Source organism: Chinchilla lanigera, unplaced genomic scaffold (genome assembly GCF_000276665.1).
Source record: "Chinchilla lanigera isolate Chin_1 unplaced genomic scaffold, ChiLan1.0 scaffold00141, whole genome shotgun sequence".
NCBI lineage: Eukaryota > Metazoa > Chordata > Mammalia > Rodentia > Chinchillidae > Chinchilla > Chinchilla lanigera.
Genome location: NW_004955542.1, coordinates 2,408,023 through 2,428,825, shown reverse-complemented (window position 1 = coordinate 2,428,825; position 20,803 = coordinate 2,408,023). Strand labels below are relative to the sequence as shown.

At 65.8% G+C, this 20,803-nt stretch overlaps 2 protein-coding genes across 3 annotated transcripts; both read left to right on the top strand.

Annotated features, from left to right (window-relative positions):
- Positions 1-1,254: 1,254 nt before the first annotated feature.
- Positions 1,255-10,427, top strand: Klhl30 (kelch-like family member 30). The gene is made up of 9 exons (XM_005411196.2): positions 1,255-1,354; positions 2,040-2,161; positions 2,798-3,638; positions 4,564-4,699; positions 5,965-6,051; positions 6,455-6,610; positions 7,468-7,656; positions 8,268-8,413; positions 8,922-10,427. The coding sequence occupies exons 3-9, from the start codon at positions 2,865-2,867 to the stop codon at positions 9,171-9,173; spliced, it is 1,740 nt and encodes a 579-aa protein (XP_005411253.1). The 5' UTR covers positions 1,255-1,354; positions 2,040-2,161; positions 2,798-2,864; the 3' UTR covers positions 9,174-10,427.
- Positions 10,428-13,303: 2,876 nt separating this feature from the next.
- On the top strand, positions 13,304-20,322 carry Fam132b (family with sequence similarity 132, member B). 2 transcript variants are annotated; one of them, XM_013508016.1, is made up of 8 exons: positions 13,304-13,480; positions 14,980-15,099; positions 15,808-15,910; positions 16,611-16,825; positions 16,894-17,002; positions 17,083-17,173; positions 17,879-17,957; positions 18,740-18,933. In XM_013508016.1, the coding sequence occupies exons 1-8, from the start codon at positions 13,304-13,306 to the stop codon at positions 18,836-18,838; spliced, it is 993 nt and encodes a 330-aa protein (XP_013363470.1). In that variant the 3' UTR covers positions 18,839-18,933. The 2 variants fall into 2 exon arrangements, with proteins under 2 accessions (XP_013363470.1, XP_013363469.1); XM_013508015.1 differs by lacking the exons at positions 13,304-13,480; positions 14,980-15,099; positions 15,808-15,910 and having other exon boundaries at positions 16,313-16,825; positions 16,894-16,998; positions 18,740-20,322.
- The last annotated feature ends 481 nt before the right edge of the window (positions 20,323-20,803 follow it).

The window sequence follows — 20,803 nt, the reverse complement described above, 5'->3', positions numbered from 1 at the left end:
CGTGTCCCTCCAACTCGAGTAGGCGAGCTGTGCTCTGCTCAGAGATGTGAACTCGCACCTGCAAGCGCAAGCATCACTGGGAGGCGACCAGGGGACGCCTGGGGGTGCGCAGCTGGTGCGGCCTGAGCCCTGGCCAAGCTGTCCTGGAAGCGTCGTCCACGAGGACGCTTAGAGCCCCTGGCACTGCAGGTGCGGACTGCTGTCACCACGGTCCCCTGCTCCACAAACGCTGAAGCAGGGGGCGGACCCCAGGCTGGGCTGGGCTGGGCAGGGATGTGGGGTGAGGGCCCTTGTGCTGAGGCAGGAGGATTGCAAGTTCAAGCCCAGCCTGGGCAGCTAGCAACTTAGTGCAACACTGCTTCAGAAAAAGAATAAAAAAGATTGGGGGTAGCTTGGTGCAAAGGCCCTGGGTCCAGACCTCATTCTTCCAGGAGGGCTGTCACCTGGGCCACTCAGGCCCCTCAGTCTGCAAGGGCATCGGGCCCATTCCCAGTGGGGCTGGGCGGGCCAGTGCCAGCTGCAGGCATGAGGGCAGGCTCGGAGGGGAAGGCTGAGGCTCCTCCATGCACCTGGGGCCCTGCCAGGGGCCCCGCAGGCTCCCAGCTTCCCCTTGGACGTGGGTCACCCCCAGCCCTGCTGATTTGGGACCCTATGGCCAGAGAGGACCAAGTGCTGCCTGAGCGGCTGGCGCCAGCGGCGATATTTTTAGATGACCCCATTTCTTAGCTGTCCCTGGCGCTCAGGGGAGGGAGACACCAAGGCGGCCTGGGCCAAGGCCGCGTAGGGCAGGAGGGGCTGTGTCTCTGTCCCGTGCCCGCTCCATGGGGCCGTCACTGCCACCGAGGCATCCCGCCTGCACCACACACCCCGAGCTCTGGGGACATAGCTGGGTTCATTCATGCACTTTCCCCTGGACACACACCTGGGCCACTGTGTGCCCCCCGTGTAAAGGTAGTGCGTCGGGCCCTCGGTGCCTGCCCCCAGCCTGGGCTCTCCCTGCCCCTCCAGGTACCCACCTGGCTCAGCACCCACTGTCCCCATCCTGCAGATGACAAAAGGGGGACACGGCATTCCCTGCCCCCCCAAGCCTTCCTGATGGCCCTAGGAGCTCCCCGCCGTCTGCCCTGGCGCTGTCGCTGGCATCCCCGGCAGGACGTGGCCAGCATGGGCTCTCAGAGGAGGCAGTGGGCAAGGAGCCGTCACCTCACTCCCTCTGCCAGCCTGGCCCGCCCCGCCCTCCTCCTGTGCAGACACAGGCTAAAAATACCCCCATCCCACGTGGCCACGAGCCGCATAGCCCACCTGCCGCTGTGGCGGCCTGCAGTTCCGTCTCAGGTCTGGAACCGTCCGCAAGGTAGGCCTGGGGCTCCGGGTGGGCCGGGAGCGGGGTGTGGGGTGGGGTGTGGGATGGGGTGTGGGGTCAGGCCTACGACCCGGGAGAGAGTGCTTGGTCCAGAGGCCTCCACAGGCCTGGCCAGTTCCGGGAGCAGGGCGGCGCTCCGGTCTCCATACTGCCCTGCTACAGAGCGGGAGGGGGAAGCTGACTCCCGCGGATGCAGCCAGGGCCCCGGTCCCCACAGGCAGTGCTGGGCCCTCCACTGCCCTGCCCACTCACGCTCCTGTGTTCCTCGGAGGCCTGGGGGCGGCCAAGACCTAAGGAGCCCCCTGCCCCAGGCTGGCACCCCAGGCAGCAGGTGTCAGCAGAAGTCCAAGGCCCCAGAAGGGGCTGGGCCTCCCACTGCCGCCACCACCCCCGCAGCTGGCCAAGGGCAGCACAGCAGCAATGCCTGGAATGTGAGGCCTGGGGTGGTGGCCAGGGACAGGCCCCTGGCCCACAGAGTCCTCGCCAACCTGTCCTCACCCACCCAGTGCCCTGGGTCCTGAGCTGTCGGGCCCAGCGTGAGCCCAGCCTGGTCCCTGAAAGGCCGCAGTGGGCTCCTCAGTCTTTCCTGGGTCTATGGGAAGGGGACTGGACACCAGAGGGCCCGAGAGTGACCGGCCACGTGTGGGCGGGCTTTTGGCTCTCACTTGCCTTGTAGTGGCGCCCTCTGGTGGGCAGACACCTCCCTGCTGTGCAGTCTTTGGCCCTTGGGTGACTTCAAGGAACACACCGCAGACTACTTCTTTGGGACTGTTTTCTTCGGGCAAAGTGCAGAAGCAGGTGAGTGTGTGTTTATGCAAATAAGCAGATTTGCTGGTGCAAACCCTGGACCGTTGGGCTGAGAAACTACAGGGGAAACTCCTGGGCATCATTAGCAACGGCCCTCGGCTATGGTCTGGCCCTGGCTCCCAGCTCAAGTCCAGCTCTCAACCGCCCCCGTGCCCCGTCCCCAGCTGTGAAATGACAGCACTCACCTAGCGGGGGCTGACCCAGGGTGCGGCCGGGGATGCAGCAGGACACAAAGGGGGCCGCAGGAGGACGGTGCACTGCTGCTTCCACCCTCAGCCTCTCTGCAGATGAGGAAATCGGACAGAGGGGGCGTGGCTTGCCCACAGCCACCTGCAAGGTCGCAGCAGGTGGGCAGTGCCATCAGTGGGGCAGGAAGCCAGAACACGTCCCACAGCCTGCACTGCAGCGTGGGCCCAACAGAAGCCGTGCGGGCTCTGGGTGCAGGGCTCGCCGTCCTCTGCCGCTGTGCTCACCCTGCCAGCCACAAGTCGGTCTCTGCTCCGACTTCTGTCTCCTCCCTGTGCAACGGGAGCAGCGCTTGGCCTGCTGCACAGGGCCCGGCTGGACTGCGGGGGTGGTGGTCACTCAGGCAGGGGAGACTGTGGCTGAACTTGCTGTGCTTTCCAGGAGCTCAGGAGGTGCCAGGCACCTCTGTGGGGACAAGGGCCAACCGAGGACCCCGGCTGGCGGCATCATGGTGCGGAATGTGGATGACCTGGACTTCCAGGTGCCCTCACACGCCCAGGACATGCTGGATGGCCTGCAGCGACTGCGCGCTCTGCCCAAGCTGGCAGATGTCACACTGCTGGTGGGCGGTCAGGAGCTGCCCTGCCACCGCGGCCTCCTGGCACTGAGCAGCCCCTACTTCCACGCCATGTTTGTGGGCAACTTTGCCGAGAGCTTCTCCGCACGCGTGGAGCTGCATGACGTGGAGCCGGCTGCGGTGGGGCAGCTTGTGGACTTCGTGTACACCGGCCGGCTGACCATCACACAGGCCAATGTGGAGGCGCTCACGCGCACGGCCTCGCGCCTGCACTTCCCCGCAGTGCAGAAGGTCTGTGGCCGCTACCTCCAGCAGCAGCTGGACGCCACCAACTGCCTGGGCATCTGTGAATTCGGGGAGCAGCAGGGGCTGCTCGGGGTGGCGGCCAAGGCCTGGGCCTTCCTGCGGGAGAACTTCGAGGCCGTGGCACAGGAGGACGAGTTCCTGCAGCTGCCCCGGGACCGGCTGGCTGCCTGCCTGGCCAGCGACCTGCTGCAGGTGCAGCCGGAACAAAGCCGGCTCGAGGCCCTGCTGCGCTGGGTGCGCCATGATCCCCAGGGCCGGGCTGCCCACCTGCCCGGGCTGCTCCGCCTGGTGCACCTGGGTGCTGTGCCCAGGCCCTGCGTGCAAGAGCTGCTGGCCACAGAGCCGCTGATCCAGGCATCACGGGCGTGCCAGGAGGCCCTGACCCGGGGCCACAGTGGGGTGAGTGAGGGGCCTCGGGTCCCATCCTTGAGAAGCAGGAGCGTCACCCTTGAGACCCCCCTCGCACTGGGAGGAAAACCAAGTGTGAGCATCCCCAGGTGTCCCCAAACATGCATCACACCCTGCCTTGGGCGGGCGCCTGCATGGGCATCACTGGCACCCCTCCGGGACAGACTGTGCTCCCGAGTATGACAGAGCCAGGACGTCAGGCGTGCTAGCTTTCTGAGGCTGTGGCAGAACAGAGGAGATAACAGCTTAAGGGAGGAGAGGCCAATTGCGGCTTCGGATTTCAGGCTTGGGTCCAGCAGCTCCAGAGGGGGAGCCAGGAAGCCGACAGGCAGAGACGAGGGGCGGGACCAGAGCACCCTCCCGCTCCATCCGGAGGCTCCGCCTCCTCATGAACAAGCCCACTCGAGTGAGAGCTGTGAGTGGCTTCACCCATGATGAGCAGAGCATTGTCATGACCCAGTTCCTTCCAGGGAGCCTACCTCTGAACACTGCTGTGACAGGGACCAGCCCCACCCCGCGAGCCGGGGGACGAGTGCTCTCCACACCAATTTGGGGTGGGGGTCTGGAGGGGCCTCGTCCTAAGGAGCCCGACGTTCACTGGGCTCGGGGTGTGCGGCGGGATGGAGAGGTCCCTGCAGCGGCACGTGCTCGGGGTGCGGGGCGTCCTGCGGGAGCTGGCAGGCGTGAGGGCCTTGGGGAAGTGGCATCAGAACTGGGCCTCAGAGGCTGGCAGGAGGGGGCAGGAGGAAGAGGGAATGCCCTCCAGTATTGCCCCACAGTGCAGCTGTGGCCATCTGCACCCGCGGGGATGTACGCTTGTGTCCACACCTGTGTGTATACGCAGGCACACGCATGCGCCTACCCGGCCCACACGCGCCCCGGGCCCGAGGCTCATCATGCCAACTCCTCTCCCCAGGCGCTGCCCAGCCCCCCGCAGAAGCTGGAAGAGGTGCTGGTGGTGGTGGGTGGCCGGGCCTTGGAGGAAGACGAGGAGGGTGGTGAGGAGCCCACGCCGCGCCCTGGGAACTTCGCCTTCTATGACACCCAGGCCAGTGAGTGCCCTCCCTGTGCTGTCCCCAGCGCCTGCAGGCCCGGGAGTGGGTGCTCAGGGAACCACCCGCCTGCCAAGTCCACGTCCAGGTGCCCATGGACGTCGTGGGTGTAGATGAGTCTGGAGCCTTCGTGAGAGGCCTGAGGCTAAGCGCTGGTCCTTGGGGCTCCTCCTGCCCCCTGCCCTGTGCTCCAGATGATGAAGGAGTGCAGTGGGGGTAACGGTGAGGGGCAAGAGCCCAGGCTCTGCTCCAACGGCTCCCCCGCTGCTCCCCCATCAGGCCGGCTTGGGGATGCATGTGGTCTCCCCCTTCTGTGAAACGGGCTCGGTGAGGGGCACCAGGAAGGAAAGGGGGTGCAATGGGGCCCGGGGGGCTGGGGAGCCTCTGTGGACCCGCGGTGGCACTCGCGGTCACCTCCTGGGAAAATACTCTCGCCGCTGGCTGCGGCCTAGGCCAACGCGGTCCCTGCCAGCCCCACATGGGGCACCCCTGGCTGGCACAGGAGGAGGCCCAGCGGCTGTCCTAGCCAGGCCGGGTGACGAGAGGGATTTGGTGCTGACGTCAGGAAGCAGCTGTGGCCGGGCTGGCGGGGACCCCGGGGTGACACAGACGTGAGTCAGGGACACTCAGTCCTTGCCCGTGGTGCCAACTCCGTTCTCTGCAAGGCCCGGGTTCCACATGTCCCAAGCGCTGTCCCAGGCACTCGCTGCCCGAGGCCCAGCTTCCCACAAACACCCCAGAAGCCTCCCCCATGGGTACAGTCTCGGGGGCTTTCCCAAAGTGCTTCTCATCCTTGGCCTCAGCTTGCCCGAGGTCGCGCAGCCCCGCGCACCCCATCTCACGCCCCCTCACTTCCCTGAGAGCCAGGGACGCCTCCTTTCTCAACAGGGAAACCGAGGCTGGGCTGGGTGGGAGACCTGCTGCAGGGTTGTGGTGTCCGGCACCCCACGACCCAAAGAATGGAAGAATGCTGCCACCCGCTAGTGAGGCCCACAGCGGAGGCCCCTGACCCATGCAACCGTGGGGTCCCTACGGGTCAGGGGAGCTCTGTCTTGTGTCCTGGGTGCCATCCTGTGTCCAGTCTGGTGCTGGGTGCTGAGAGGCGTGGGGCAGAATGACCCAGGCAGTGAGGGCCGGATCCAGCCCCACCCCACAGGTGTCCCCTCCCCTGCTGAGCCCCTGCTGGCCCACCCCCGTGGCAGGGAGCCGTGTCAGCACCCCACCCCCGGACCGGCCACCCGACCCTCTGCCTCTCGTCCTGCCAGGACGGTGGATGGCGCTCCCCGACTTCCCTGACTACCACAAGTGGGGCTTCTCCCTGACGGCGCTCAACAACGATGTCTACGTCACAGGTGGGCAGCCTGGGCCCAGCCAGCACCCGCAAACCAACCTTCCCGCCTCCGTGGGGTCCCTGACAGTTTGGCTGGAACCCTCAACCTGTCTTGGGACATGAGAGCGAGGACACTTAACTCCAGGGCCCCAGACCTGCTGCCTGGGGTCCTCAGGAGGAGTTGTGTGACAGCCGGGTCACCCTGGCTTTTCCGAATAAGAGGCAGGGTAGAAACCCTGGATCTGAGTCCTTGTCTACAGGGAAGGAGGTCTCATAGCCGACCGCCCCTGCAGCCCCAACCCGGCTCATGGTCTGGTCGCTGGGACCTCAGCACATTTGGGGTCACAGCCTGGTATGGGGTGTGGATATTGAGTCCAGAGACCGCAGGCCAGTGGCATCCATGTGGACAAGGCCTCTCCCAGCAGGTGGCTCCAGGGGCACCAAGACGGACACCTGGTCAACCACCCAGGCCTGGTGCTTCCCGCTGAAGGAGGCGGCCTGGAAGGCGGTGGCACCCATGCTGAAGGCCCGCACCAATCATGCCAGCGCGGCGCTCAATGGGGAGATCTATGCCATCGGTGGTGAGTTCCTCACCAGCCCAGCCTGTGGTTGGTTGGAGCCTCCTGGGCCTATAGCCCCTGTCCCCAGCCCAGGGACACTGCTGCTTGTGGCTGTCCAGGGTGTGGCACCTGTTGCGGTCAGGGTGCCCACACCCGGCTCCCAGCAGGCGACCCTGGGACCCCTGCCTGGTGTTCTCAGTAGCCAGCCAGCCCGGACTCTTGTGACACATGTGGGATGGAGCAGGCAGAGGGTGAGTCAGGTGGTGTCCAGCTGCCAGCAGGGGTGACCACAGGCTCGGGCCTTGGCTTGGGGCACTGGGGAGCCATGGGGTGAAGGATCTACTGTGCCCTCCCCACCGAGCCCCTCCCTGGCCTGGCACTGCCCTGTCCCCACACACCTGAGAGCGCTCCAGCAAGGAGCCCCAGAGCGGGCAATGAGGCGGATATCAAAAGTCATGCCCTTGTGGCTCCAAAGATCATGAAAGAGCCACGCCTGGCCCTGAGGGATGTCAGAGCCCCCGCCTGTCCTGGCCACCCCCTCTTTTCTCTCCACGGCGGGACCTTGGCCAGAGAGCAGACTGCACACACGGTTCCAGGGCCCAGGGCACCCGGGGACCCCAGGTCCGCAGAGGGTGAGGCAAGGCTTCCGGGTCACGAGGGTCCCTGCATCGTCACAGCCAGGCTCCGTCCCGGAACTGGAGTTTCCCAGCTTCCTGATCTCCACTTCTGGGAGCCTCGGTTTCCCCGCCGGTGACCTGGGCAAGCTCCCTGCCCCTGCAGTGTGCGCCTGCCCTCCCTGCCCTTCTGGTCCTGGGCACCGAGGCTGGGTTTGCTCCCTCCTCCCAGCCCCCACGGCCTCGTCCCTGCTTCCCCTGCAGGCACCACGCTGGACGTGGTGGAGGTGGAGAGCTACGACCCCTACACAGACAGCTGGACGCCCGTGCGGCCGGCGCTCAAGTACGTCAGCAACTTCTCGGCGGCCGGCTGCCGGGGCCGGCTCTACCTGGTGGGCTCCAGTGCGTGCAAGTACAACGCTCTGGCGCTGCAGTGCTACAACCCTGTCACAGGTAGGCGCTGCGGGGCCGGCGTGGGGCCTGGGGCCCTGGGAAAGCTGACCACGTCCCACCAGCGGGGGATGGCAGAGAAAGGCAGGGAGGGGCAGGGGCCAGGGCACTCGGGCGTCACCTCACGGAGCTCCCGCCCAGCTGTGGAGGCGAGCTGCTGTCTACCCCTCGCAGAGATGCAGCCTTGTGGGGGCACTGCCGAGCTCCTTGGTCTGGACTCCACACTGGGGCTCGGGCCCCGCTGGACTGTCTGCAGCTCTGTGGCTCCTGACCCCAGACTGGACCTGTTTCACCCCCTGGATGGTGGTGACGACAGTGGGGCCTGTTGCAGAGTGATGTCAGGATCAACAGGGCTGATGGGCCCCGGATGAGGGTGGGGGTTCCCAGGCCCGGGGAAGGGGCAGGAAGGAGGCTGAGGCCCAGGGCTCCGGGCCAGTCCCGTGGGATGGGGTCACCAGGCCAGGACCCCCAAGGCTGAGGTTCCTGGGAGCCCCAAGCCTTGGATCAGGGAGAGGCCTCTTCGGGCGGCCAGTGCGCTGAGGCAGGAAGGGGCGTCCCCGCTGGCCCCTGTGAGCAGGAACCCCGGCCCCGACACAGTGCCCTTTGCCACACAGATGCCTGGAGTGTGATTGCCTCGCCCTTCCTGCCCAAGTACCTGTCCTCCCCGCGCTGCGCTGCGCTCCATGGGGCGCTCTACCTCATCGGCGACAACACCAAGAAGGTCTACGTGTACGACCCAGGAGCCAACCTGTGGCAGAAGGTGGGCACTGCCACCCACCATGGGCTCCGCAGGGGCAGCCGGGGGCAGGGGTGAGGGTGGCCTGTCTCCACGGTGAGCAAAGCCAGGCCCTGCGGGAAGCAGCTCCTTCCAGGGGTGACTACCAGGAGCGTGCCCTGGGCCAGGCAAGCTGGAAGGGGATTCCTGAGCCTCACGGCCCCTCCAGGGCCCCAGCACCGGCCCAGGCCGCCATTTCTCCTCCCTGGTTGCCCACCCGGGGTGCTCTGTAGTCCTGCTGCCCACTGCTGCCCCTGAGCCTTGGTGCTTTGCTGGCCTGGAAGTCCCTATGTAGCCCAGGCTGGCCTCAGACTTGTGGTGCTCCTTCTGCCTCAGCCTCCTGAGGGCTGAGGTTACAGGCCGCGCCCAGCACAGAGCGAGAGCGGCGAGCTCCCAGGGTCACAGTGCCCTGCTTGGGATGGGGCAGGCAGTCCCTCTCCCCGCTGTCCTGTGCACCCACGGAGGGCCCCTGGCCATTGTCCTCTGTCCTCAGGTGCAGTCCCAGCACAGCCTGCACGAGAATGGCGCCCTGGTGCCCCTGGGTGATGCGCTGTATGTGACGGGCGGCCGCTGGCAGGGCATGGAGGGCGACTACCATGTGGAGATGGAGGCCTACGACACAGTGCGGGACGCCTGGGCCCGCCATGGCGCCCTGCCCCGTCTCTGGCTCTACCATGGGGCCTCGGCTGTCTTCCTGGATGTCTCCAAGTGGGCAGAGCCGTTTAGCCCTGGCCCGGAGCCCTAGCCCTCGAGGTCGCGAAGGTCCCACCCTGAGGGACCCTGGGCAGGGCCTCGTTGTCCAAGAACAGCCCCACTGATGTGTGCTTGCCTTTCCCCTCGGGGCTGATGCCAAGGGACACAGCACAGCCGGGGATGCAGCCTTGTGGCTGGCACCACAGCACCACACTCCACGCTGCCCCGTGTCTGCGGGGTGGGACGTCCAGGGCCTCAGGGAAGGGGCCCGGGCCCAGGACGGCTCGCGCAGAACCTCAGCTCCTCCTCTGTGGCCCTACAATGGATTCGGGGGAGCTGTGCCGGAGCAGGTGGGGGAGAAGGGGCTCCAGGCCCAGGGCAGGGGCCTCCCAGGTGGGCCTACTTGCCCCGCCCGCCACGCCTGACACCCGAGCAGCGTCCCCCGCAGGGTCCCAGCGTCTCTGTGGGCTCGGGCTGCCTGCTCCACTGCCCGATCTGCTCACGACACGGCCTCGGCCCTGCCCGTGTGTGTTGCCTCCACTGGGAAGGCCGCCTGGGGGCCACCGAGATGGGGCGGGTGAGCAACAGGAGCCAGGGCCTCGGGCCGTTGTGCAGCCCACTTCTCTGGCGGCCTTTATTGACACAGGCCCTCTCTCAGAATGGGTTCACCACAGGTTTCTTTTTTTGCAGTACCGGGGATCGAACTCACAACCTTGCACTTGCCAGGCAGGTGCTTATGCCATTGAGCTATATCCCCAGCCGGGCTTCGCTACAGGGCAGCAGCCGCTCCAGGCAGAAGAGTTGTGGGATGCCTTGAAGGAGCACGGTGTCCCCCAGAGAGGCAGCAGGGGCGGGCCCCCGGGGCTGGCTCAGGCCCCAGAACCTGTGTTTGTACCAAGGACACAGTAAAGAACTCTCACTGGCGTGACGCTGCGCCCGCCTCCCACAGGCAGGATCAGAGGCACCTCAGGGTCCGGCTTGGCCCGGCCTGTGAGGCCCGAGTAGCATCCGTCTCCCAAATAGGTTCCCTCTCCGGGGCTGGCCCACAGGGACCAGGAGCCCCCAAATACCCTGGCTCTAGAGGACCCAGACAGAGTGGGGTCCAGCACCAGCCCCCAAGAGAAAGAGCAGGGCCTTGCAGGACCACCTGGCCATGGGTTGGGTGGGAAGAGCCGGGGCTCTCTGGGGCTGCGGTCAGCCGGGAGACTGCTCAGAATGAAGCCCCTGCGGCAGGCATGGTGGCGTGCACCTGTACTGCCAAGCACTCAGGAGGCTGAAGCGGGAGGATCACAAGTCTCAGGCCAGCCTGGGCAATTTAGTGAGGTCTTGTCTCAAAATAAAAGTGGAGATTCCAAGGAGCCAGGTCGTCTTACTTTGCTCAGAGATAGGCAGCTGGAAGGTGTGGGAGGACGAAGCCTGCGCTACGCTGTGTGAGCGGGACTGGGAGCCCTGAGAGCACGTGCCCGTCGGGAGGGGCTCACACCTCCCGCTGAGCGGCCTCAGCTCTGCTGAGCTGCGCCTTGCACTGGGGGACAGAGTGTCCCCAGGGTCCCAGCAGGGAGCTGTCAGCCCCCCAGTCAGGAACTCAGAGCTCAGGAAAAGCAACCCTGGCTGGGGACCCCACCCCCGCCTCCGGTGAGGGGTGCTGTGCCCAGCACACAGCTCCACGACCTCAGGCCACCCCTAACATCAGGCTGAAGGGTTCCAGGCTGGGGGGATCATCCTGGGAGTGGGCTGTCGGGTGACCCCTGGCCGGGGTGGGGGCACTGGCACTGGGGCCTGCGTGCCAAAGGCCCACAGCAAGACGCCTGCAGGCTCCCAGCGCTGGGGGCAAACGGAGCCTCTTTCCCATGACCTCATCATCAGCAAGGAGAAGTGGGCGCGCAGCTCAGCGCTCCAGGCTTCGGCGGCCAGGCCACGCGGGGGGCCCAAGAATGAGGCTTGGGTTTCAGCGGGGATGCCCATCCTGGGCTCCCCGGGTTCCCTGGCACCACCCCCACTTCTGAGCTCAGGCCTGCTCCTGCAGGCGGACCCCATTTCCTTGATCTGCCTGATTCTTTGCTAAGCTCTGCCTCCTCTGACAGTAAATCTTTTTTGGAAAGGGGACCCCAGAAACATACAGCGCCCCACCTGAAGGCCCAGCATGCTCTGCTCTGTCACCCCGTACCCTGCCAGGCTGGTCCCTCACCACCGCGGGACGGTGGGAGAGCGGGACAGCACTGCAGGAGGCTGCACCAGCACCAGAACCGATCGGATTTGGGTCCAGGCAGAGCCCATGACGTCAGGGGATTGCTCAGTGTTTAGGACAATAGCTGCTTCCCAGGGCAACAGCCTGGGTCCTGGGCCCTGCCCCTCCTGCTGGCCGTTGTGGAGGGGATGATGTCACTTGAGTGTCTTAGGGTCACACTTCCCAAACCGGGTCCCCGAGTCCCCCCCATCCTAAAGCTCTCAAAGGTGGCAGAGCCGGAGCCTGGCCTGCCCAGATGCGGGTCGGCTCAGACAGTGTCCAGGTCGAATCTCAGCCAGGTGCACAGGGAATCCTAAGCGGGCAGATCTGCCCAGTAGGGACAAGACACGGCCATGTGCCCCTCACAGCCTTCAAAGTCACCCTGGACCCAGACCGCACCCCAGCCAGAGGGGGACAACCCCGACAGATGGCACCAGCGCTGGCCATGTTCACGTCCAGAGAGCCGGCCTCCGCCCTGCCTCGCTGCCCCAGCTGCATGCCCCTGGTCACCCGGCCACCTCCCTGGGGTGCCCCAGGGGCCACAGAGTTGATGCAGTGCTGGGCGTGCTCATGCCTTCCAGAGTTGAGGGGGCCTGCACGGAGCTGCCTCTGAGGACAGGAGGCGCACAGTCCACCATGTTCAGCGCCTCACAGAAAAGAGCCAAATCCCGGAGAACAATAACGCCGAACCCCGTTCTCTCTAAAGTGTGTGGGGCAAGACAAATAGGCAAGGAAAATGAAGTAGTTACACAAATGGAGTACTACTCTGCCATAAAGAAGGTTGAACTTGAGTCATCTGTAAGAAAATGGACCCAACATGGTGGCGCACAATCCCAGCACTCAGGAGGCTGAGGCAGGAGGGTTGCTGCAAGTCTGAGGCCAGCTTGGCCTACATAGTGACTTGAAGGCCAGCCTGAACTGCATAGCAAGACCCTGTCTCAAAAAGACAAAAAAAAAAAAAAAAAAAAAAAAAAAAAAGATGCACTTTGAAACCATAATGAGAAATAAATCTGACACACAAACTTAAATCGTTTCTTTTGACATGAGAAACCCAAAGTATAAATAAGGAGCACAAGATAAAAGATAACAGGAAACGGAGATAGCGCTCTCGCCAGCGGGAAGGGGAGCAAGAGATGAGGGAGGGACGTAAAGAGAATCAAGCTTCGAGGTGCCCAGGCGTCAGTGTCCAGGATGATCGTGATTATTACGTACGGCAAGCAAGGACCAATGCAAGTACAAATGAAGCGTTCTGGAGCACGTGTTTCCGGGCCCAGCATCCTGGCACAGTGTGCTGGGTGACTCCTGTCCCGGGAGGCGGCTTAGACCAGGCCCCTCCCCCGAGGCTGGGGCCACATCTGCAGGTTCTGGAACCCCATCCGCCCTTGGTCCACGGACACAGACGGGGAACACCTGCCCCGCAGGAAGTGCTGTGCATGCCGGGCTCTGCCTTTGCCCACTCTGAGCTCAGCACTGTGTGCTGGGCTTGCTGCTGGCCTCTGCCCTGCGCTGTGATATGACAGTGCCCGGTGGGGGTGGCCAGGGACCCAGGGGCGTGCAGGGTGGGCTTCACCTGCGCTGACCTTGGCAGGCCCTTCCACCTCCCCCACACCAGTGGGCACTGCCTGGGTCAGTCCTCCCTGCCCACCCCATCCGTGCTGGACAGCTGCCCGGTTGCAGACCGGCTCGGCAGCCCCAGGCCCTGCAGGTCCCAGCCCCCGCTGCCACTCGCTCCGCCTGCCTGCCGTCTTGCCAGGGCGTCGCGGGGTGCCAGGGTCCAGCCGACGCAGGCGGGGCAGCGCGGAGCCGGCAGGTGCGCGTGCTGTACAGAAGGGGGCGCCCGGCCGGTACCCCAACCCTGCAGCGCGCGCCGGCGCCGGGAGGGGGCGCGGCCGGGAGGGCGCGGGATTCGAGCCCATAAAAGGCACCGTGCCTGGTCGTGCCCACCTGCCGCCCGCATGGCCCCGGCACACCGCCCCGCCGGAGCGCGCCTGCTGCCCGTCTGCGCGGGGCTGCTGCTCGTCTGCGCCGGCCTCGGTGCCCCGGGGCCCGGGGGGAGCCACGCGCGCCCGCAGCCCCTGCCCGGGGCCCCTCTGCCCGCCGAGAGCCACGCGCGCGCTGCCGCCCGCCCGCCGGTAAGCCGGGGCCGCCCGTGTCCCGGGAGCCGCTGTCCCCGCGTGGGGACCTGACGCGGGCGTGGGGACTGTTCCTTGTTCAAACCAAAACTCCACCGCGCCCACAAAGGAAGCCGACACAGTGGGAAAAACCTTCCTCCTAGCGGGCTGGGAAGACCAGGTGTGCGGAGGACGCGCCCGCGGTGCCCGCAGCCCCTCTGCCGCACAGCGGCTTCGGCAGGCGGAGAAGAGACGGGTCTGCGGCCCGGGACCCCCTCCCTCTTTCTGGCTCTTTTTGCCGAGTGACTCCTGGCGAGGAAGCAGCCGTCCGAAGCGGTGCCCTGCGCGCTCCTGCCCGGGCCTGGGGCCAGGGTTGCGGGTTGGGGGATTTGGTGGCACCTCCCAAGTGTCCTCATCAGCCTCAACTTCAGGGAGGGCAGGTCCTCTGGTCTCCTTGTTCTGACGGTGTCTGTGGCCCCACACAGGGCTCTGGCCCCAGCGCCCCACTGAGGAGCCTGGCCAGAGAAGGCGCCCGCTAAGGCGGGGGGCACACGGGGGCTCCCACCTCCCCACAGCCCCGGTGCACAGAGGCCGGGCACCTCTGGGTGGCCAGCCACAGACCCAGGCAGGGGCAGGGCTGCCAGGTGGGTGCCACCTGAGGCCCCAGGAGCAAGGGCTCCTTCCAGGCGAGCCCCGTGGCTTCCCTCCACACTGCGGCAGCCCCAGCTTCCAGGGTGAAGATCAGCAAGGCTCCAGGCACCCCCGAGCCAGCGCCGGTCCGAGTCACCAGGGCCACAGGTCCAGCTGGGAGGGTCAGCTGCGCACCTCACCGTGGCCTGTGCATAGATCTCCATACCATGCGGAGACCCCTGGGGAGTCCAGGAGGGCACCCAGTGGCCTTAGGGGTGAGGGGCAGCCCTGAGGGAGGACTAAGGGCCCAGACCCTCTGTCCGCCCCGAGGTCCCTCTGACGTAGGTCTTCCCCATTGGCCGCGGGGTCTGTGCTCGGTCCTTGGCAAGGACCGGCAGGCAAGCCCCAGGCTGAGGCTCGGGGCCCAGGCAGCTGTAAGACCCCGAGCACTGCCATCGGGCACCGGATCTGCATCCGTGACCTCCTCTAAGCCTGCTTGAGCCGTTTCCTTCCCAGCTGGCATCCCTGCCTGGAGCCAGAGCGCGAGGCCAGCTGCCCAGTGGGCCCAAGGCCTCTGCCAGGAACTGAGGTTCCTCAGGCGCCGCACACACAGGGCGGGAGCTCCCGGAGCTGCTGTCTGCTTGGTTCAGGACTCGGGAGCGCAAGCTAGATGCACAGCGTGACGTCTCACCTGGTCCCTGCCACTGTGCCCTCAGCGGAGAGCGCCTCCCGGGCTCCCACGGGCAAGGACAGAGGGTCTGCTGGCAGCTGGGGTCCCCGATAGTCACAGTCACTGGTGCTCGAGGGCACCCCAGCACCTGCCCAGGTCCCCTCTGCAGAGCAGGCCTGAGGGGACCCCACGAGGACGACCCAGGCCGGCTGTGTTCCAGGAGCCCAGCGCTGAGCGCACAGGCAGCGTGGACCCCCGGGACGCCTGGATGCTGTTCGTCAGGCAGAGCGACAAGGGCGTCAACGGCAGGAGGGGCAGGGGCAAGGCCCGGAGGGTGAAGGTGAGCAAGGCCTGCCGTCACCCCCATGTTTCCAACTGCACACCGGGGTGGGGAGCTGGGGCAGCCGGCCCAGGGAGCCCGCAGTTAGGGGCCAGGCCCCTCTTTCTCTCCCATCTTAGCCGGGGGCCTGGCCTGGCAGGACCTGGCACCTGGCCCTGATGGCCAGCTCCTGCTCTGAGCCCTAGCACGGGCCCTGTCCCCGAGACCAGGAGCTCCAGGTCAGGGCTGCGCAGCCACTGCTCTAGCTCTGGTGGACAGTGGGCTATGAGCCCGGCACCAGGGGCCGGCTGGGCTGTCCCATGGCCTTGCACACCTCCTCACAGCCCTGAGCCACCCGGCCTTGCCCCAGGCCTCTCGGTGCAGGAGGCTCGCTCCTTCCTGGGTTGGCTCCTGACCTGGCCTGTGTGGGTGCCTTAGGGCGCTGGGCCCCAGACAGGAGGACTTGCTGACACTGGCTGACTCTGAGATGCAGGTCTCGGAAAGCGGCCTGGAGTCCCTGCCCCTGAGACCAGGGCCACCCAGCCAGCGCACCTCCGCCTCAGGGCCTGTGTCTTTCTCTGGCTGACAGTCAGGGAAGTGAGGCCTGGAGGGACCACCTGTCCGAGCCCACCGTGTACGGACAGCTCTCCCACTGGTCCTCAGAGGCAGAGGGGACACCCAAGGCTTAAAGCTCCTGCTCGGTGTCCTCACCACCAGGGTCTCTTCCAGCTCGGCCTGCCGGGGCCACCCGGGCCCCCTGGCCCCCAGGGCCCACCCGGTCCCCTCATCCTGCCAGAGGCACTGCTGAAGGAGTTCCAGCTGCTGCTCAAAGGTAGGGGTGATGTGGGGTGTGCCCAGGGCCCCGAGGGGACAGACCGCAGCCACACACCCGCTGGGTCTGGAGCGCCGTCCGGCGTGGAGGAGAAGGCTTGCTGCGGAGCGTGGAGGTGGCTACTCGGCGTCTGCGGCACCAGGTGGGGCGGGGGCACCCGCACCCAGGGCTCCTGCCCAGGCTGTCTGCACTGTGGGCGGCTGCTGAGCGCAGCTCACACTATTTACAGGAATTGAGCCTGTGATGAACTACCGAGCTGTTTCCCCTCTGACCCGTACACCTTGTTCATTTTTAAATGCCACTTTCAGCTGGGTGTGGCGGCACACGCCTGTGACTGGCACTCGGGGTTGAGGCAGGAGAATCTCTGCTTGTATCAGGCCAGCCTGGGCTTCATAGCGAGACTTGGTCTTAAAAGCCTACAACAAACCCCAACCCTTTCAGAGCCTTTCTGAAGGTCCTGGTGTACCTTCCAGTGTGGTTGCAGAAGTTACTTATTCACGCTCAGCTTCTTCCCAAAAATGTGGATAAGCCGGAGTATGGAGACTGGAGGGCCAGGACGCAGGGTGGCTGCCGGGCAAGGCTGAGGGTCAGGGCGCAGTGGCCCCAGGCCCGTGGCCGAGGGGCGTCTCCCATGCCTACGGAGCCGCCCTGCCGGGGGCGCAGAGAGCGGTCCTGGGCATCACCGCTCGCTCCATGCCAGGGGCCGTGCGGCAGCGTGAGCGCGCGGAGAGCGAGCCGTGCACCAGGGGCCTCGCCCAGCCTGCCGCCACCCAGGAGGACGAGGACGCCGACGCGGTGCTGGAGCTGCTGGCCGCGCCCCCGGCCCCGCGCGTGGAGGCCGCCTTCCACTGCCGCCTGCGCTGGGACGCAGCGGTGGAGCGGCGTGCGCTGCAGGAGCTCGGGGTCTACTACTTGGTGAGTGGCGCGGGCCAGACGGGGCGGGGCCCGGGCGGGACCCCCGGTGACCGTCTGTGCGCCCACAGCCCGACGCCGAGGGCGCCTTCCTGCGCGGCCCGGGCCTGGACCTGACCAGTGGCCAGTACACGGCGCCCGTGGCCGGCTTCTACGCGCTCGCCGCCACGCTGCACGTGGGTGAGGCGCGGGCCGAGGGTGGGGCGCTCCCAGCCCGCTCCCTACCCGACCCTGTGTGACCGCGCCCCAACCGCCCACAGCGCTGGCCGAGCCGCCCAGGAGGGGTGCCCTGCGCCCCCGAGACCGCCTGCGCCTGCTCATCTGCATCCAGTCGCGCTGCCAGGGCAACGCGTGAGTTCCGGCCACGCCCCTGCCAGCCCAGCCCCTTCCTCTGGCCCGCCTGGCTGCTGCCCCCTCCCCCCGCACGCAGCAGGCCTGTCCCTGCCAGCCGCCTTCCTGCTGCCATGGATGCCTGAGGGAAAGGAGGTTGGCACCGTTGCCCTCTCCTGAGAGGCTGCCGGGGCACCCTCCCGCCCTTCCCCTAGGGACTGTGCAGCAGGGATGCACTGTCCCCTCTGGTCCCTGAGGGCAGTCCCTGCCACCTCCCCCTGTCCCCTGCCCCCTGGCATGGGGCCAGGCACACAACAGATGCTGACATGTAGCTGAAGAAGGCATGGATGAAGGGGGAAACAGGCTCTGCCTTTGAAAGCCCTATGTGTGTTGGCCAGCTTTCTGGCTTTTTTTTTTTTTTTTTGCACCCGGAATGGAACTCAGGACCTTGAGCTTGCCAGGCAGGGGCCCTTGGCCAGCTTTCGGTGTCACTTGTGGCCACAGTGGCACCTCCCCGGGCACCAGCAATGTCTGGTTTCCCACCGGAGCCAGGGCTTTGCTGCCCCTTGCTCGACTGGCCTTGCAGAGTCCTGTTGGTCCTGTGTCTGGAAACCCTGTGTACACATCACTCCTATGCTAGGCGGGCGGGGCCCAGACTCTGAGGTCACCGTGGGCGAAGGTGTTAGCCTTCGGGGCAGGCTGACCCGCTTTCTGTCTCGGCCGCAGCTCCCTGGAGGCCGTCATGGGCCTGGAGAGCAGCAGCGAGCTCTTTACCATCTCCGTCAACGGTGTGCTGTACCTGCAGGTGTGTGGGGCCGATTGGGTGCAGCATCTGGGCTATGGCCACAGATAGCCAGGGAAGGGGTGCCAGGCCAGGCCCAGGAGGCTGTGGGACCTGCCTAAGTGCCAGCACAGGTCCAGGCAGAGCCAGGCTTCGGGGCCATCTCCCTCCAAAGCCCATCTTTCCCCAGGAGGCCGGGGCTCTGTGGTCCCGTGCGCAGACCTCCCACAAGTCTGGCGCTACACGGGGTGCTCCTAGCCGCCCTTGCCCTCTGCGGGGCCGTGCAGGCGGGCACAGCTTCCCGATGCTGGGTGAAGCCCGAGGTGTTACGTCTTGCACTAAACCCCAGCAGGTGTCTCCTCAGCACTGTGGGGACTTGCCCAGTGGTAGGGAAGCTGACGTGCAGGTATAATTCCTAAAGAAGTTAGTAACATACCTGTTATTCCCGGTGCAGGCCTCCCTCTCGCCCCAGCCCCGGCAGAGCTCCCAGCTCCTGAACCGGCTGTGCTGGAAGCTGAGGTCTGAACCCAGCAGGCCCGAGCTCCCGAGGGCACAGCAGCTCGGCAGGTGGCCTTCTGGATCCGGTGACCTAGGCCTTCCTCAGGCCGTTCAGGGCAGCCAGGCTTGAGTGCTGCTCCCACCATGGCTCTGCCAGGCAGCCCGGTGGAGCTGAGGGGAGGCACAGGAAGCTCCGGGACAGAGCGTTAGGACAGGAGCTGAGCGCTGGCCCAGCCCGGCCCTTGTCCTGTGTGGTGAGGCAGTGATGTGGGGCAGCCGCGGCCTGATAGGTACTGTGCTCCCCACAGGCGGGCCAGTACACCTCCGTCTTCCTGGACAATGCCAGCAGCTCTGCCTTCACCGTGCGCAGCGGCTCGCAATTCAGTGCAGTCCTCCTGGGTGTGTGAGCAGCTGCCACAGGCCCTTCCTCTCCCAGGGAAGTGCAGCAGAGGTCTGAGTGACGTCCAGACAGGGTGGGAGCAACAGTGGCCACACGCAGGTGAAGCACAAGCCGGTGTCCTGGTCAGCAGTTTCCAGATGTCGTCTTGCAAAGGGGAAGGCTGCTGTTGCCCTGAAGGGTCCGGAGCCCCTGCTCAGACTCGGCTCCCTGGGCTCCTCAGGGCCTTTGCCATCTCAGCACAGCCAATCAGGGCCATGCCCAGGGCAGGGTGAGCCTGTGCCGAGCTGAGGGGCCGCCAAGGGGCGGGGAGCCCCAACCAGCTGCCCCTCAGCCGCCCCGTCGGAGCTGGTCACTCGCCCCTTGCCACGGTGTCCTGCAGGGCCCTGGTCAGCCTGCTGTGATTGCTGAACCCAAGGCTTGCTGAAGACACTTGGCACAGCAGCTCAGGGACTGCAGGGACGCTGCACAGGACCTCTGGGGGACTGCGGCCGCTCCCTGTGGAAAGGCGACACTGCCTCCGCAGAGGCTGCTGGCCACCACGGTCCTTCCTGTCCTGAGGCTTTGCTTACTGCTAGGCCTCAGAGGGAGACGCAGCGTACCTTCAGGGTGCACCCTGGCCACATGCTGACCACCAGACTGGGGGCAAGGCCCAGCAGCTCGGGGATGGGTGCGGGGCTCAGTCTGGGGGGAAGGTGAGGGTAGTGCCCCCAAGGAGACTTCAACACAGCCTCCCAGGTTTCCCGGGGCAGGACTGGCATCAGGTAGGCAGCGACGAGGACAAGAGCCAGGAACGGCCTCCAGGGCACCAGCCCAGCCTGGCTGGGGTAAGCAGGCCTGGGGAGACGAGGCAAGTCATCGAACTTCCCAGGCGGCCTCAGGACGAGGCGACCACAGCCAGGCTGAAGGACCCTGGCTCCCAGGCCCGCTCCAGAACCAAACGTGCCACGCCAGGCAGCCCGGTGACACCGCAGACCAACTGCTCTGGCCACAGCCGGCCTGGCCCGATTCTCAGTAGGACTGGAACCCGCCCTACCAGGAAGCACCCAGCGGCCCGGCCCGTTCCAGCACGCACTGATAAGGGTGGCACCGGCACTCCCTCCCTCCTCTGGACCTGCTTTGCACCCAGCGGGCAGATGCGTTATCTCTTCCCCTGAGCACACTGCATGGGCACCTATCTCATTCTCCCCACGTGAGCGTGGGGCGCAGCAGCCCGCCAGGTGTTTACTCTAGAATACCGCCAGGCGGGACACATTTATGGAACTGACCTGGACATGTCATGAAATGACATGAAGCTGGAAACCAAGGGCAGAGCTGAGACTCAGAAGCAACTGTTCACCTGGGCTTGCCTTGGAGGTGGCAGGGAGGGCCTGCTGGGGAGGCCTTTGCAGAGGGGACTGTGGCCTTAGGGGCACGTGAGTCACAGCCTCCACGGTGCAGGGGGACGCCTGGTTTGCTGTAAGGAGGTATCTGCCAAATACGTTGTCTCCTGACTCCAAATGCTGAGGTCCTTTCCTTCAGTCATGCTGCGCCCTCCGAGGTCCCAGTCCCCAAGTGGACCACACAGAGGCTTCGCTCCTTCTCTGCAGGAGGGGCAGCATCGAAGCCTCTGCTGTTCATTTATGGGTAACAGCCACAGATCCCAGGGCAGCTACGGCTTGCACAAAGCATCGACAGAGTGGCCTGGTGATAAGGCTAGTGCTGGGTCAGAGCCAGCTTAGCAGACGGGTTCTGGAGAGGCGAGATTTCAGTCTTGCATCATCCCGAGCCGGCACCGACACGGAACCCAAGAGCTGCATTAGTAGGAAACAGGGACGGTAACATGCCCCACACGCAAACAAGCACTTGAAAGCAGCTTGGAGTGCTTGAGTCAGCTGCTCACACGTGCTCGTCAGCTCAACACCCGCACAGGGAGCCCTCGGGGGGACCGCGATGGCCACCTCAGGCCAACAGGGCCCCAGCTCACACTGTCCCA

Excerpts from the sequence above, each read along its gene's own strand:
- Klhl30 (XM_005411196.2), top strand. The coding sequence starts at position 2,865 with ATGGTGCGGAATGTGGATGACCTGGACTTCCAGGTGCCCTCACACGCC. Across the intron at positions 3,639-4,563 it reads TGACCCGGGGCCACAGTGGG|GCGCTGCCCAGCCCCCCGCA; the intron begins GTGAGTGAGGGG and ends TCCTCTCCCCAG. Across the intron at positions 6,052-6,454 it reads CAACGATGTCTACGTCACAG|GTGGCTCCAGGGGCACCAAG; the intron begins GTGGGCAGCCTG and ends CTCTCCCAGCAG.
- Fam132b (XM_013508016.1), top strand. The coding sequence starts at position 13,304 with ATGGCCCCGGCACACCGCCCCGCCGGAGCGCGCCTGCTGCCCGTCTGC. Across the intron at positions 16,826-16,893 it reads AGCTCGGGGTCTACTACTTG|CCCGACGCCGAGGGCGCCTT; the intron begins GTGAGTGGCGCG and ends GTGCGCCCACAG. Across the intron at positions 17,003-17,082 it reads CGCCGCCACGCTGCACGTGG|CGCTGGCCGAGCCGCCCAGG; the intron begins GTGAGGCGCGGG and ends AACCGCCCACAG.